Here is a 17,193-nt window from a genome sequence, read left to right on the forward strand (position 1 = left end):
GCGGGAGGTATGGCGTATAAGCTTCTGCTTTACACAGATGATATTTTATTATTAGTCTCTGACCCCACTAGATCTGTGCCTGCCCTCCACAGAATTATTAATTCCTTTTCCAATTTCTCAGGATACAAAGTCAATTGGTCTAAATCCGAAGCTTTGGCTCTGATAGCATACTGTCCAGCATAACGGCTTTCCAGCCGGGCGCCTTTCAGTTAAGCATTAAGTATTTGGGTATTTTATTCCCAGCAAATTTGTCTGATTTAGTTAGTTAATTTTGACCTTTTAATACGTTTTTCGAGCGATATGGACAGATGGGCTTCATTACATTTATCGATGATTGGGAAGATTAATGTTATTAAAATTAATTGTATTCCAAAATTCAACTACTTGCTACAGTCTCTCCCTGTAGATGTCCCCCTCTCTTATTTTAAGCAGTTTGATAGCATAGCGAAGTCCATTTGGAATGGTAAACGTCCCAGACTACATTCCAACAAATTACATAGGCCGATTGACAAAGGTGGGTTAGGCTTACCCAAGATTTTGTTTTATTATTACGCATTCGGTCTCAGACATTTGGCTCATTGGTCGCTTCCATCTGAAAGAGCCCCTCCCTGGTTTTCTATTGAACAGGAAGTCCTTGCCCCTATTTCACCATTGCAGATTCTTTCTATTAAACTAACCGGAGAAGTTAAGTCACACCCCATTATTTCACATTTGCACATGATTTGGACAAGAGTGGCCAGAGTATTTAATTTGGACGTTTATTTAAATGTTGCCTCAAGCATATGGCTGAACCCAAAATTATGTATCAATAAGTACCCATTCTGTTGGTCAGAGTGGATTGTGAGAGGGGTTGTTACACTCAGCAACCTGTATGAGAGTGGAGTGTTGAGATCTTTTGAGAATCTGGTTCATCATTTTGGGATTCCCAGATCTCAGTTTTATAGGTATTTACAGCTGTGCCACATGCTCTGTACTATTTTTGGGAGTAGCACACACCCCCCTAAAGTGGCAGATGCTTTGGGAGAGGTGATTACTGCTTTTGGAAAAGGTCATGAGGCATCAGTGTATTACTCCCTGCTGGTTTGGTGTCTGGGGGATGGAGCTTTAGCTTCTATCAAGAGATTATGGGAAAAAGATTTGAATTTGGTATTGGAGGAAGAAGTGTGGACTAGGATTCTAAAAAATGTCAAGTCTGCATCTAGAGATGCAAGGGTTCACCTTATGCAATTTAAGATTCTACACAGATTTTACTGGACCCCCTCTAGATTATATAGGCTTGGTCTTAAAGACACACCCAACTGCTGGCATTGTCAGAAGTTGGAGACACAACTCATGCCTTTTGGGGGTGTGTTAAGATTCAAGATTTTTGGATGAAGGTGCAGAGCTATTTGTTTGATGTTTTGGGCACTCAAGTTTTGCTTTGCCCCAGACTTTGTATTTTGGGTGACAGAGCTGTCATAAATTTGGGGGACAAATTTATAAAAATAATTGGGTTTTAACAAGTGTTATGATTGTCAGACAAGTCATTTTAAGTGGTTGGAAGTCCGACAGAGCGCCATCATTTCTAGAGTGGTGTACAGAGTTTGGGAGGGTGGCAGCATTTGAAGGGGTTTCTAGAGGATTGGGTAATTTGGACTTGTTTATGGGAAAATGGGGCAAATATTTGGCATTTTTGGAGGGCTCTCGGGGAGGGACAGTGGAGAGAGTTATGTAGAGTTTGTGTGTGAATAATTCTATTTTATTAATGATTTTATTTTTTAATATTTGTTTTTGTGTGTCTATAATTATGTGGGACCACTGGGATGTTGTTTTGGGTGGGTGGGTGGGTGGGGGTTAAGTATTGAGTCTGTTTGTATATGTTCTTGCTTGTATGTGTTAATATAGGAATCAATATAAAATGTTAATAGAAAAAGAAATTTGTCAAAAGTGCCTCTAATTGAAAAAAATCACCTCAGTCGAGATCTGATCCAAAGGTTACTGTTGGTCTTTGGTTTGTTTTGTCCAGCCATCATCGGTCCACCCACTGTACATCTGTCTGGCTGTGGAGACTGTCTGAAAATCAAGATCTCTCTTCCTAAAGGATCCGGGAAGAAGGATCAGCTGCTTCAGTTTTATACTTCTGTGTCCTTCAAAGTAAGCTGGAAGAAAGCAGGAGAAAATAAGGTAAGAAGTGCTGTATGGAGGAGTGTCTTTGTATCCTGATAAGTGAAGTTAATTGCAGGCTCTGTGCAGTTCAAGGATGTTTCACTGGGAGTTTCTTATCATGCAGCGTTCTCCTCCTTTCTCTTCTCAGTGGGTTAATCTCTCAAAAACATGTCACATTTCGCTCCTCCAAGAACACAAAAAAAGGGATTGTATTTTGCCTAAAGAAAATGAAGCTTATTTTAGACTGTTTTTTTTTGTGTTGTGACGTTATTTTCATGACAATTACGCATCCCTCCCCCAGTAATTTTTATTGTATTACCGTTAAATATTCTTTCAATTTAAATCAGCATGAAGGCAGTATAATAAATACAGCCATGATGTGTAAATTCTTTATAATTTAAATAATACTGTTATTTTTTTCCGGATTACTGTAATGACAGATACATTTTAGCATTACGGTAATGAGAATTTGAGAGGAAAATTGACTGATCATGAAAATAATGTCACCATCCAAAAAATATTAAAGTTCCTGAAAAAGGTGTCACAGAGCAACAGTGATGGGCCAAGGGAGGTGGTAGATAGGTGAGGACCTCAATCGGGTATATCCCCAAAGGTGCTTTATTGTAGTTAGTGCAAGGACAGGGGTGCGATATACTGTACATACTACTGATCAATAAACTAGACAAAAAAGAAAATAGGAAAAATATACAGTATGTAGTCAGCGTACATTTTGGCAACTAGATCGGTACCATATAAAAGTTGCTTCAAACAGCAAAACCACTACAATCTACAGTAAATGTGAATATGAACCACTTTACCCCCTTCACTCTCCCCAAACTGCTGAGAGAGACTGACATAAATAGTCTACATTCCTGCCAACATGCCAAGGAATAAACCAAATTAGACAATGGGGTGAAATATATAAAAAGTGTAATAATAAACAACAATGACAAAAATGAACAACACTCAACATACGCATTGATCATACTGGGGATATTATGAACAAAAAATATGAACAAACTGAAATTATCCTTTTCTTAAATTTTTTTTATTTTTTTATTTTTTTTATCTTTGCTGCTGTTTTTTTATGTACTTGACAGATTTATGAGATTCACCTGAGCATGTGCTGCTGTGTCTGTTTGAGCTAGCTCATTTTGTAAAAAATAAAGAGTACTCTTGCTCAAGAACAAATCTGGACCTTTTATTTTTAGAAGATTATTTATTCAACAATCACTGATGACAACGAACTGAATGCTTACGTACTCCTATTGATTCTGTTTAAAAACTTTGTATGTGATATCAGCAGTTCTGACTTCTAGTTTTGTGTTCATGTAAATGCAGTCTAACGAGATCTGGATATCGAGTGGCAAGTATTTACTGCAGAATCTACAGGCGGGGGATCAGTACTGTGTCAGAGTACTTCCGTGGATCAACTCCAATCGCAACACTCGTCCATCTGCCTGGCAGTGTGAATACACTAGCAAAGAAGAGCCAAGAGGAGGTAAGGACGTACATTTAACGGTGATTATTTAAGTGCTTGCATGGCAGCACTGTATCAATATTCCTCAAGCATTCTGGTGAGGGTTTGTTCTAAACCACTAACACCAAGTATTAAACTTCTGCAATTAATACACATCGAACCACTTAACACATAGACTCCATTCAAACTTCGTTTTGTAGGTAAATTCAGCATTAGATTTGCTGTTCACAGAAGTAACACTGCAGTGCTATTTCCTTCAGGAAATACAAATCTAGTTTTTAATTAATTGATTCTGTGTTTGAAACAACGAGAAAAAGTCTACAGTTGATATTTACATTACATTTATGTTCTTAGGAGTTCATATCAAAGTGACTTACAGTGTAAGAAAGTGCATTGCGCCAATTACCAGGGTTAGTAGTTAACAAGACAAATCAAGTGCTTAGACTTGAAACTTGCAATGATACACCAAAGATTCCTGCATAAAATAACAAATAGACTGTGTTGGGTAGTAAGACTACATGTACTCTGGATTATGTAATCAGATTAAAAACAAGTACTTGTAATCAGATTACATCACATTTTAAAATGTGCCTAATCAAATTAAATTTTGTTCTATGGATTACATGATTACATTTTTATTACATTACCAATCAGCCAACAGCAAAAACTAGCATGTAATGTACATATTATGCTCCTAAATTTTAAAAGAGCTGTTTGAGCCAGAGCTAGAAATGCATGCGATAGACCCAGCCTGGCAGCACTTCATATGAAGTGAAATTTTTTTAATGAAAAATACTTAAGAAGCATAAAGAAGCGCTTGGAGGTACATTCTCTATATTTGTATGTGCACAAAAGATTAAGGCCACACTTTCTCTTGAATAATTATGAGGTACAAATATTACATCTTTACAGTACAACATATTTTGAGACCTTCACTCATTATTGACTTCCAAGCTGTTTTATCTCTATTCCTAATTTCCTAAATAATAGTAATAAGCACCTTTGTTTTACTTAGTGACTGACTGAAAGAGTAAATTTTTTTTTTTTTTTGTCTAAATCCAAACTAGTGGATGGAGATTCAAATCAGTGACTTCACTGAACTCTCCATGAGGTGAGAAATCAGAGGACAAAATGTGACAATGCTTTAGTTACAAGTAGTAAAACAGTGTACAATTTAAACTGATGGTGCACTAGAGAAAGTGGAAGACCGAAAATTGTTATCTATATATACAGATTATTCAGACCCTCCTCAATCAGTGTGTGAAATTTCACAACTTTCCTCCATACTGTTCTATGGGCTGCCATTGACTCCGGGATGGGGACGTCCTGGCTTATACTGGACAGACAACCCTATTCACATAGTACCTGAGCTCACTTGCAATATTTGAAAGTATTATGTAAATGTGTGTGTGTGTCTCTCTCTCTGTCTGTGTGCAGTGGTATATTTAGTGAGTTGGTCTTTGGGAGCAACAATATCAGGTTTATGTGTGCTGGTTCTGGCAGTCAGTCTGTTCTACACGGGGTCTGTGTGTAAGATCATGACCCCTCTTCCTAAACCAATGGTAAGACTCGATCTACATCCAAATACAGTGTTTTCTATTTTCCATCAGGATTGTAATGCATCATTACTTTTTCTAACCTTATAACAAACATTTGTTTTTAGAAACTGTTTGTTACTAAACAGTGTAAGGTTGTTTAATAAAAGATTGTAGATTATGGCTTAAAATTAAAGTTATAGGTAAAGTTGGCTAAGCTTTATACAGCTCCACTGCTTCAGAATAAACTCAACACTGATGTCATCTTCCCAGCAGAAAGCATCCCACTCTTTCTTTTAGGAGTCTTTGATATCTAGACGGTAGCTTCCAGTTAACTTCAACATCTTGACATGTGCTTGAATATGACCTAGTGTTTACTAGAAATACTCCACACACACACACACACACACACACACACACACACACACACACACACACACACACACACACGCACACACACGTCTCTTACCCTGCTTCATTTTTTTTCCTACTTGTCTTTTTCACTCACACCCCTCACTGCTATGGAAGCCCAGAAGTGCCATTTACAAAAGAATGAAGGAATTATAAATCTATTAATTTGAAAATAAAAATGTGAATAAATAAACCAATTTATAAATGGACAAATAAATAGACATATAAATATGTGTTTATTTAATTCATGTTTTAAAATGTACTTATATTTAGCAATAAAACAGTACATTAATAAGTGATTTGTAAATGCACCTTGAAATCGCATTTTAAAAAGCATTTGGCAATTGCTTTTCTTCATCCATTTTCCAGTTGCTGTTCTTCATCCATTTGCCAATTGCTTTTCTTTATTGTTTGATTTTCCTTTTTTTTTTTTTTGCTCCCAATTTGGAATGCCCAATTCCCAATGTGCTTTTAAGTCCTTGTGGTCGTGTAGTGATTCGCCTCAATCCGGGTGGCGGAGGACAAATCCCAGCTGCCTCCGCGTCTGAGACCATCAACCCGCGCATCTTAACACATGGCTTGTTGAGCGCGTCGCCACGGAGACATAACGCGTGTGGATGCTTCACGCCATACACCGTGGCATCCATGCTCCACTCACCACGTGCCCCACCGAGAACGAACCACATTATAGCGACCACGAGAAGGTTACCCCATGTGACTCTACCCTCCCTAGCAACCGGGCCAATTTGGTTGCTTAGGAGACCTGGCTGGAGTCACTCAGCACGCCCTGGGGTGCGAACTCCAGGGGTGGTAGCCAGCGTCTTTTACCACTGAGCTACCCAGGCCCCCAACTTTTCCTTTTCTTTTACAATTTGTCAATCCATACCAGCTGAAGCCCAGGAGTGCCAGTTAAAAAAGAATGAAGGAATAAATTACAAATCTATTAATTTTGAAAATAAAAACTTGAATGAATAAATCAATTTATAAATGGACAAATAAAAAGACACATTTAAATGTGTTTATTTAATTCATGTTTAAAAATGTAATTGTATTTAACAACAAAATTGTGCATTAATATATAATTTATTTTGTGTTTAAAATGTCATTAAATGTAGCAATAAATGAGTACATTAATTAGTCTTTTAAATGCACTTTTTAATGCACTTTAAAAGCACGTTTTAAATTGCATTTTAGGTATTTGGCAATTGCTTTTCTTAATACATTTGACAATTGCTTTTCCTCATCCATTTGTCAATGGCTTTCCTTTTTCGTTTTGCTTTTCTTTTTCCTTTTCTCTTAATTCTCCAATTGAGAATCGAGTTATAAAAATGCCATTTGACTGTTGACTTGTGAGAGCAACCAATGATCTTTCGACTTAGTTATAAGACACACCCCCTCTCCCACTTGCTACTCAGAGGATGTAAGACGACGGTACGAGCAGTTTACGTGATATTATTGGCTCTCCGAATCCCACGCATAAGAAACGGATGTGAAGCATATCAGAAGTTAATGGTGGCTCCTTCACTGTTGCTGTGAAATGCTGAATGCAGCCCTACCTGAGTGGCCCAGCCAGAGCCCAGGCTTGAACCCGATTGAACATCTCTGGAGAGATCTGAAAATGGATGTGCACTGACGCTCCCCATCCAACCTGATGGAGCTTGAGAGGTCCTGCAAAGAAGAATGGGAGAAACTGCCCAAAAATAGGTGTGCCAAGCTTGTAACATCATACTCAAAAAGACTTGAGGCTGTAATTGGTGCCAAAGGTGCTTCAACAAAGTATTGAGCAAAGGCTGTTTCACGTTGTCATTATGGGATATTGTTTGTAGAATTTTGAGGAAAATAATGAATTTAATCCATTTTGGAATAAGGCTGTAACATAACAAAATGTGGAAAAAGTGAAGTGCTGTGAATACTTTCCGGATGCACTGTAAACCAGTGAGATTCGATACATCCTGATCCATAACTGTTCTATGAAGACAATATGTAAAAGAATTCAAAATCCTCAGGCTCTGGAGACATTAAAAGACACTTACGTGCTCAAGCTGATTCCCCAGACAGGGCCGCAGACAAGGGACTCGGTTTGGACAGTGCGGCGGGAGAAATTCAGCATCAACTGGCGAGTATGTCTGTGATGCTGGTGAAGGTCATTGCATACTTGGAAGATCTTGCTGTAATATGTCGATCGATCACTTCAATAGAGACAAAATTCTCCGAGTTGGTTACGAGAAACGGATCGATTATCTGGAGTCATTGGAGAGGGAATTAGCTGCTAACCCGCTAGCGACCAAGGTGGACTTGGAACACGTTTTGGAAAAATTGGAAGACCGTGAGAATTGTAGCCGGCGAAACATTGTCCGAATTGTTGGAATTCCTGAGAACAGAGGAGGCAGAGATATGGTGAAATTCCTAGACGAGCTCTTCCCGAGTCTGCTCGACATAACAGACCATAAGCTGGAAATCGAGTGAGCTCACAGAGTCCCGGCTCGGAGATCCGCTGAGGGAGACAGGCTTTGATAAATTCTGGCCAAATTTGTGAGATCATCCAATAAAGATCTTTTGTTATGCAAGGCGAGGAGTCTTCTTGGAAGAACCACAGCATTTTCTTGTTCCCAGACTTTGCGAATTCGACTAGAGAGAAACGGGATCGATTCAAGGAATACAAGTAACTCTTACATCAACGGATGGTTGCTTTTGCACTGATGTTTCCGGCTATTTTCACATGCCCACAGCAAGCATTATACTTCATAGAGTCAATGGAGTAAGTAAATGGGTGATGCAGCCGAGTGGACCTGACTCACTGAACATACACTCGACTGTTCGAGGAAGCTGGGCACGTTCTTTGTTTCTTTTTGTGCTGGTTCCGCCTAGTGGCCGGAGTATGTTTTGTGGAGTAAAACTCCTTCGGGACAGTTGTGGTTGAATCTGCACATTCTTTGTTCTTACACCTCCTATTGGTTGGAGTTTGTTCTGTGGAATATTTCTTGCAAAACATTGGAGAGATTAGGGCATTATTTTATTTATTTTTTTGCACTCATGTAACAGCCAAGTGAGCCTGACTCACTGAACATTCAATTGACTGTCCGAAGAACTGAGCGCCTTGTTTTGTTTTTTGTGCTGGTTCCGCCTAGCGGCTGGAGTTTGTTTTGTGGTGGAACACACCTTTGGAACAGTTATGTGGAGGAATTTACACGTCTTTGTGTTTATCCCGCCTATTGGCTGGAGTTTGTTTTATAGTTTATTTTCTGTTGTGTAATTCTGTCTCACAAAATTTGTATAGAAGCACTTGAGCAATCCGACGGCAAATTGTCGCGGGGACTCTCATGGATGCCGGTTGGTGCTGTCGTGCATGGGGTTAATGCGCATGTTTTTCTTTTTTCAATTTTTTTGGTTTTGGGGGAAGTTCGGGGTTTGTTTGTTGCTCTAATGTTGGAATGTGGTCTTTATCATTTTGTTTTTGACGATGTTAATATGAGTAGATTATCTCTCTCCACATGGAATGTGAATGGGTTTGGGCACCCCATAAAAAAAAATGAAGGTTATTTCTTTTCTTAAATGAAGGAAATATGATATAGTGTTTCTTCAAGAAATGCATCTTTCCACGCAGAAAGCTGAAAAATTTGGGAAGATATGGGGTGGACATGTTTTCTTTTAGTGCTGGCTCAAGTAAGAGCAGGGGAGTTATTACATTGATAAGTAAACATCTACAATTAAAATGTCTCAAACAGATTAAAGATAAATTAGGAAGAGTCATTATTGTTTTAGCATAAATTCAGGGGCAAAGGTTGATTTTGGCTAATCTTTACGCACCTAACGCGGATGATCAGGGCTTTTTATAGATCTTGAAAAGATGTTGCAAGCCACTGGCACCCTTCATGATATAATATTGGGAGGAGACTTTAATCTTTTGATGGACTCAGTCCTTGATTATAGTGAAGCAAAAGTGTGTAAGCCCCCTAGAGCAACATTGACGCTTCATAAGATGTGTAAAAATCTTGGTCTTACAGGAGACTTTTGAATCCATCTGGTAGGGACTATAACTTTTTTCATCAGTCCATAAGATTTATTCTAGAATAGAATTTTTTTTATATATCTAAGTGCCTCATTTCATCTGTTGTGGATTGCGCAATTGGAAACATCTTAGTCTCAGATCACACCCTGGTGAATTTAGAGGTGTTGCCATATTTGGAGAAAAAGAAATCATACAGTTGGCGCTTTAATGTATCCCTTTTGCAAGATCCTGAATTCCAACAAATGTTAAAGGCTGAAATCAATGTTTAAATGGAGACCAAATGGTACTCAGTGGGCGTGGCTTGGGTGGCACTTAAGGCGGTTCTTAGGGGCCGGATCATAGAGTATTCCTCATTCATCAAAAAATTCAAGCACGAGAAATCGTGGAGCTAGAAGAGAATATTAAAAGTGCTGAGGCAGAGCTGAAGTGCCAAATGTCGTCTGATATAATACTATTTTGTCACAGAAGGTGGAGTTTTGGCTATTCAGGGCAAGATTTTAAGTCGGGGGACAAAGAAGGGAAGCTTTTGGCTAGATATATAAAGCAGAGAGAGTCTTTTTCTACCATTCCCTCAGTGAAAACGGCTAGTGGTGAAATATTTACCTCGGTCATTGATATTAATAATGCTTTTAAAGAATTCTATTTTGATCTTTATAGTTCCACGTCTTTGTCTACTGATGAAGATATTAGGAACTTTGTGGAACCATTACATTTCCCTAAACTGATGACGGAGCAAAAAAATTCTCTTGATTCTGGGATAACCTTGGAGGAGCTTGATTAGGTAATTGGCCTTAGCTACAGACAAGGCTCTGGGGCCAGATGGCTTTGTTGCTGAATTTTTAGATCTTATGCTACAGAACTGGCTCCACTTTTGTTAGAAGTCAATACTGAATCATTGAAGAATGGAAAGCTTCCACCAACCATGACACAAGCCCGGATCAGTCTGATTCTTAAATAGGACAAAGATCCAAGCGATCCAAGTGTAAGAGTTACCGTCCAATTTCCCTGATTCAGCTAGACGTTAAAATTTTGTCCAAAATGTTGGCTAACCGATTAAGTTATGACATCTTTATACATATAGATCAGGTGGTCAGGAATTTCTTGCCCCTATTTGGCCATTGCAAAGCCTCCCTATCAAACTAACCAGAGAAGTTAAGTTACACCCTGTTATCTCGCATTTGCGTTCGGTATGGACAAAAGTGTCTAGAGTGTTTAATTCGGACATTTATTTTTAAATGCTGCCCCGAGCATATGGTGGAACCCTAAATTATGTATTAATAAGTCCCCTTTCTGCTGGTCAGAGTGGATTGTGAGGGGGGGTTTCTACACTCTGTGACCAATATGAGAGTGAAGTGTTGCGATCCTTTGATAATTTGGTTCAACATTTTGGGATTCCCAGATCTCAGTTTTTTTAGGTATTTACAGTTGCACCACCTGCTCTGTATTATTTTGGGGAGTAGCATACACCCCCCCTAAAGCGGCAGACACTAAATACACAACATTAGTTTAAACACTACCATTTGTTCCACAAAAATGTGCTTGCTTGCCTTCTCTGTATCATCAGCTGACCGTCATTCTGAGGGTCCGCCTTTTCTCGATCATACACAGGCAGTTATTTTAATAAAAATAAAATATTTAAAGATGATCATACAGTGTTTTTAAAATGAATGTGATATAACTGAAAGGGGAAGTGTGTTTTCTTCAGTATAAGTTCTGGCTTTCTCCAGAGGCTCGAGCTGTTGCCCTTGCTCACCTCCGTCGCGTGTTTCAGTTTGGGGTGCGGGTCGGGATGCTGGTTCTGTTGACAGCATCACGATTACCAGCTCCCATCCTGGACACGTATCACTGTGCACGCTCGGGTAGGGTCGCGTTCAGCATTTCACAGCAGCAGTGAACGAGCCACCATTAACTTCTGATATGCTTCGCATCCGTTTCTTATGCGCAGGATTCGCAGATCCAATAATATCACGTAAACTGCTCGTACCGTCGTCGAATGACAGGCCTTCTTACATCCTCCTCGAGTGGCACGTGGGAGAGGGGATGTCTTATAACCGAGTCGAAAGTTCATTGGTTGCTCTCACAAGGCAACAGTCCAGTGGCATTTTTTTAAACTCCATTCTCAATTGGAAAAAGAAAAGGAAAAGCAAAACGAAAAAGAAGAGCCATTGGCAAATGGATGAGGTAAAGCAATTGTCAAATGAATTAAGAAAAGCAATTGCCAAATACCTTTTTAAAATGCAATTTAAAATGTGCTTTTAAAGTGCATTTAAAAGACTAATGAATGTACTCATTTATTGCTACATTTAATGACATATTAAACATGAAATAAATATGATTTATTAATGCACAATTTTATTGTTAAATATAATGACATTTTTAAACATGAATTAAACTAACACATTTAAATGTCTTTTTTTGTCCATTTATAAATTGATTGATTTATTCAAGTTTTATTTTCAAATTAATAGATTGATAATTTATTTCTTAATTCTTTTTTAATTGGCACTTCTTGGCTTCAGCTTGTGTGGATTGACAAATGGTAAAAGAAAAGGAAAAGTCAAACACTAAAGAAAAGCAACTGGCAAATGGATGAAGAAAAGCAGCTGGTAAATGGATGAAAAAAAGCAATTGCCAAATGCTTTTTAAAATGTAATTTAAAGGTGCATTTATTAATGTGCTGTTTTATTGCAGTCACATGTGTACCAGTGTAACATCAGCTCTCACTACTCACTAGTGTCTGAGGTTAGAGGTCAGCCATAAATATCACATTTGAATACATTTTCCATTCAAATTCATGTTAATTATACACTTTCAAACTACTGTATTAGGCAGGACATACTATTTTTTATCCCTGGTTTTAACATAGACAGCTGAGAAAATCATAGATGCATCTTGACTTAAAATATCATTCTTTGATGTCATGCAAAAATATGTCTTGATATAATTGATATGCCAATCAATTATAAAATGGCAATCAATTATAAAATGTCAATATCTTGCATTTTAGTCGCTTTAGTAGTAAAGTAGTAGCCCTTTGTCTAGATTCCAGCTCTGCACACTCTGTTCATTCTCTCAAGCAGTGCGTATGAGGTGTGTTTATTTAAATGATATGTATTTAAACAGAATTGAAGGAGTTCATATGTATGCTGAACACTTGTTAACTGCTTTTTTTGTCAATATTGGTCTTTCCAGAGAAAAACAATTATTAAAGGGGTCATGACATGAGGAATCAAATTTTCCTTGGTCTTTTGACATATAAGATGTCATTGTACTATAAAAACATACTGTAAGTTTCAAAACTGAAAACTTCCTCAATAGAAAAAGAGTATTTATTTAAACCAAAAATGCAAAAATGGCTCGTTTGGAACTTGTGATGTCACAAGGACCAAATACATATGCATATGCAATGTCTATTTTTCTACACTTTTATTGAATGGATTAAGTTACTTTATAGACACCTGGTAGCAGCGGTACAAACACATGGATTAATTTCAGATTATTTTACTCTGGATAGGGGCACCCGGCAGGTTTGCCCTCTCTCCCCATTATTGTTCTGTCTTGCCCTGGAACCATTAGCAGCTGCGATAAGAAAGGAGGATGATTTTCCAGGGGTGATGGCGGGAGGTGTGGCGCATAAGCTTTTGCTTGACGCAGATTATATTTTGTTATTCGTATCCGACCCCACTAGATCTATGCCTTGGCCCCGCCCACTGGCACTCAGTCAGTCACATAGGTGAAGAGGAGAGAGATGGGCCTGTCATGGGAGATTCATCCAAAGTGGTCTTACACAGGGCACCTTCATGTGCCTGTCTGGATTTAAATGTTTTTCTATATAAACTTGCACTAGACGAACAGCATTTACCGTTATCATACATCTTGCGCCACTTTTAAAAGACGCAATGTCAAGTTATATCTCTAAAATGGAAACCCCCATTGTGTTTCATTCAGCTGCGCTGTCATTTGAAGGCATCCTGGACCGTTGTTGCACCCATCTGTGGTATTATTAATTGTTGGTCTTTTGTAAACATGGATGTCTTTGATCATATTGATGCGTTTCCGCATAATACTGGCGATGTGAGCCGCGTTTTAAAGAGCAAACAAGCAAAACTTTTAAAAATGCGTCTCATTCTGCTGCTGCCACTGGATGGGTGAAACACATGCAGTCCTGTGTGTAAACAAACACGGAAGATGTAAGATGTGAAGACCAGTCAAACCAGACTGCTTTGGCCTGTTGAAGCACCCAACATCATGGATTGTATTAAGAGTCACAGTATGATTCAAGCTTTGCAAAGTAACTGTTATTGAAGGATGGGGCAGTTAAAACCCTATTGGACTGCAAATCCGTAAGTTATCAATTTTATTCATGGATATTTCATGTCATTACTTTTTCATATTTTATGGTGCTGCTTGAGTGAACAGTTTAATATACTGTATTAAGATGAAATGTGTTGGATCTGGGTTTTATGTTAATCCTGAAATTAATTTTTATAAATGTTTTGGAGTTTGTTCATTTTCTTCGGATTGCGTTTAAAATATAGTTGTATTGGAAGGGCTGCATGATGTTAGCCAATCATAACAGTGGCCGTTTAATTTGAAGTCCTAAAGTGCTAGACAGCTTAAAACTGAGGGTTTCAGACAGAGGGCCAGAGACAGGGTGGAAAATGATTATGTATGACTAAATTATAAGTGGACCTCAGGGAAGATAATAACATTATTTATATATATATATATATATGAGTATGTCATGATCCCTTTAAAATGTTACTTTTTTAAAGTAATTCATACATAGGCACAATTAATCTTTGTCTACAAAACAGATTTCAAGCATTTAAGAAAAACCTTTTTTGATCACAAGTTTTTTTTATACCTCTTCAGCATTGCATACCTCTGTGGAGAAAATAGACTGGATTTCACAATAGACTAGATATCTATGGATGAACACATGGCGATTGCTCAGCTGCTTTAGATCGCCACCTGAATTTCAGATCTGTATATTGTGGTGGAGGAAAAAACATTTTCTATAATTTTCTGCAGCCTAGTGGAATGCAGGGACACAGAGCCTGAATCACAGGTTTTCAAAGAAAAAATATATGTTCATCATAAGATTGTAAACATATATATTATGTATTAATGATTATATTATGAATTGTTGGAATGCTTTTTTTTTTGTCTTTTCTGAAAAGGAAACCAATATTTTAAAATAGGTCCACTGTATAAAGAGGTTAAGATCATGAGACAAATAAATTCAGTCTTGTGTCCGATCTTTGACTGTTAGTGTAGGAACAAGATCCATCGGTTTGATCTCTAAAACTTGTGTATTATCACATATAACAGTTGTTTATCTCTCTCTCTCTCTCTCTCTCTCTCTCTCTCTGTATGTTTTCTATTTCAGATTAATATAGCACAAGCACACTATCTGCACCCTGAACAAACAGTAACTGAGAGTGTGTCGCTGCCTGATGATCAGCTGATGAGCAGATTTGAAAATAATCCCACCAAAAACAATCACACACTAAATGTTCAGCAACATTTACAAGAGGAACGTAGAGATGAAAAAAACTATGCCAACAAGGTCTGTCTGATGCTTTTTTTATATTAAATTACAAACATTGAGTTCATTCATTTATTCATTCAAATTAATATATCAATGTATATTATCAACAACAACACTTATAAGAATATATTATGCTTATTTTTAAATAAATTCTGATGGAGTCAAATGACAGTCTCTGTTTCTATCCTTACAAGCCTGATAGATAAAGTGACTGACTTTGTGTTTGTTTTCTGAAATGAAGTCAACATGAAATCAAAATTAACATTATGACCACTCACAGGTGAAGTAAATAACGTTGATTATCTAACAAGGCCACATGTCAAGGTCTGGGTAGATTAGATGGTAAGCAAACAATCAGTTCTTGTAGTCAGCATGTTGAATGCAGGAGAAATGGGCAAGAGTAAAGACCTGAGCAACTTTGACAAGAGCCAACTTGTTATGGCCAGACGACTGGGTCAGAGCATCTCTGAAATGGCAAGGCTTGTGGGGTGCTCTCGGACAGCAGTGGTGAGTACCTGCCGATGATGATTACTGGAGGAATGTGTCACAACACACAGTGCATCGCACCCTGCTGTGTATGGAGCTGTGTAGCCGCAGACCGATCAGAGTGCCCATGATGACCCCTGTCCACCATCGAAAGTGCCTAAAATGGGCACGTGAGCATCGGAACTGGATCTTAGAGCAGTGGAAGAAGGTTGCCTGGTCTGATGAGTCCCATTTTTTTTTTTGTTTTTTGTTAACATGTTACCTGGGGAAGTGATGGCACCAGGATGCACTGTGGAAAGACGACAAGCCGGTGGAGGGAGTGTGATACTCTGGGAAATGTTCAGCTGGGGAAACCCTGGGTCCTGCCATTCATGTGGATGTCAGTTTGACATGTGCCACCTACCTAAACATTGTTGCAGACCAGATACACCCCTTCATGGCAATGGCATTCCCTGATGGAAGTGGCCTCTTTCAGCAGGATAATGCATCCTGCCACACTGCACGCATTGTTCGGGAATGGTTTGAGGAACATGATGAAGAGTTCAAGGTGTTTCCCTGGCCTCCAAATTCCCCAGATCTCAATCCGATTGAGCATCTGTGGGATATGCTGGACCAACAAGTCCGATCCACGGCTGCTCCACCTCGCAGCTTACTGGATTTGAAGGATCTGTTGCTAATTTCTTGGTGCCAGATACCACAGGACACCTTCAGGGGTCTTGTAGAGTCCATGCCTTGGCGGGTAGGCGCTGTTTTGGCGGCACGCGGAGGACCAACAGCATATTAGGCAGGTGGTCATAATGTTTTGACTCAGAGACATATATTTTCCTGGTGTTATTGTGAACGATTCATCTTATCAAAATTTTTCTTTTTGTTGTTTTTTTGTTGCTAATGTGTAATTGTTAACCATTAGTCAAATAGTTATGTAGGCATTGGGATGTTTATTCAACTTTGGGTACTGTTGACTTCTAGAAAGTAAAGTCTCATAAAAAAAAAAAAAAAAAAATTCTTACACTAAAAAAAAGTTTTTTTTATTTTTTATTTGTCAATAACAATTTCCTGCACATGCATTACAGGAGATCTATGTCATTGTATTTTTTTTTGAAAGTCTTGTAAATTCTCAGCATAGTCATTTCCAGCACATCTCAAATTCTGTATTGTGTTCAATGGAATTCTGTGCTGTAAATGTTTAAAAAATAAAAAATAAATTATTTTTTGAAATAAAATAGCCGACTTCTTTGTCTTGCTAAAGCTAATTTCATAGCCAACATTTTATGTATACTAAATACACACAAATAATATTTTGCACTTTTTGATTGGAAATGACAACCAATAAAAATGTTCGCTCATACGTGATATTTACCTTGAAATTTCTTAGTCTTCTTCAAACATTGCTTGTCTTATATTTCATGCTCTACACTAACTTTTGAAAAAACTTTATTAGAGGCTGAATTGTTTTGCAACTGTGGGAAATTTTTATTTTTTAAAAATGTTTAGAAATAATTTTCACAATAAATATTGAAATGGTTTTTCACTTTTTGTTTAGATGATCATAGTTTTAAGCATGTGATTATTT

General features: G+C 38.0%; 1 protein-coding gene across 2 annotated transcripts in view; it reads left to right on the plus strand.

Moving 5' to 3' along the window:
* The window catches only part of LOC127446839 (uncharacterized), a 50,766-nt gene that overhangs the window by 29,961 nt on the left and 3,612 nt on the right, over positions 1 to 17,193 (plus strand). For both annotated transcript variants that reach the window (XM_051708122.1, XM_051708123.1), the window contains 4 exons: positions 2,006 to 2,163; positions 3,487 to 3,646; positions 5,063 to 5,187; positions 14,973 to 15,152. In XM_051708122.1, the coding sequence (XP_051564082.1) occupies positions 2,006 to 2,163; positions 3,487 to 3,646; positions 5,063 to 5,187; positions 14,973 to 15,152 (623 nt within the window). The remainder of the gene's footprint in view (positions 1 to 2,005; positions 2,164 to 3,486; positions 3,647 to 5,062; positions 5,188 to 14,972; positions 15,153 to 17,193) is intronic.

This window comes from Myxocyprinus asiaticus, chromosome 10, assembly GCF_019703515.2.
Source record: "Myxocyprinus asiaticus isolate MX2 ecotype Aquarium Trade chromosome 10, UBuf_Myxa_2, whole genome shotgun sequence".
In the NCBI taxonomy this organism is placed as follows: domain Eukaryota; kingdom Metazoa; phylum Chordata; class Actinopteri; order Cypriniformes; family Catostomidae; genus Myxocyprinus; species Myxocyprinus asiaticus.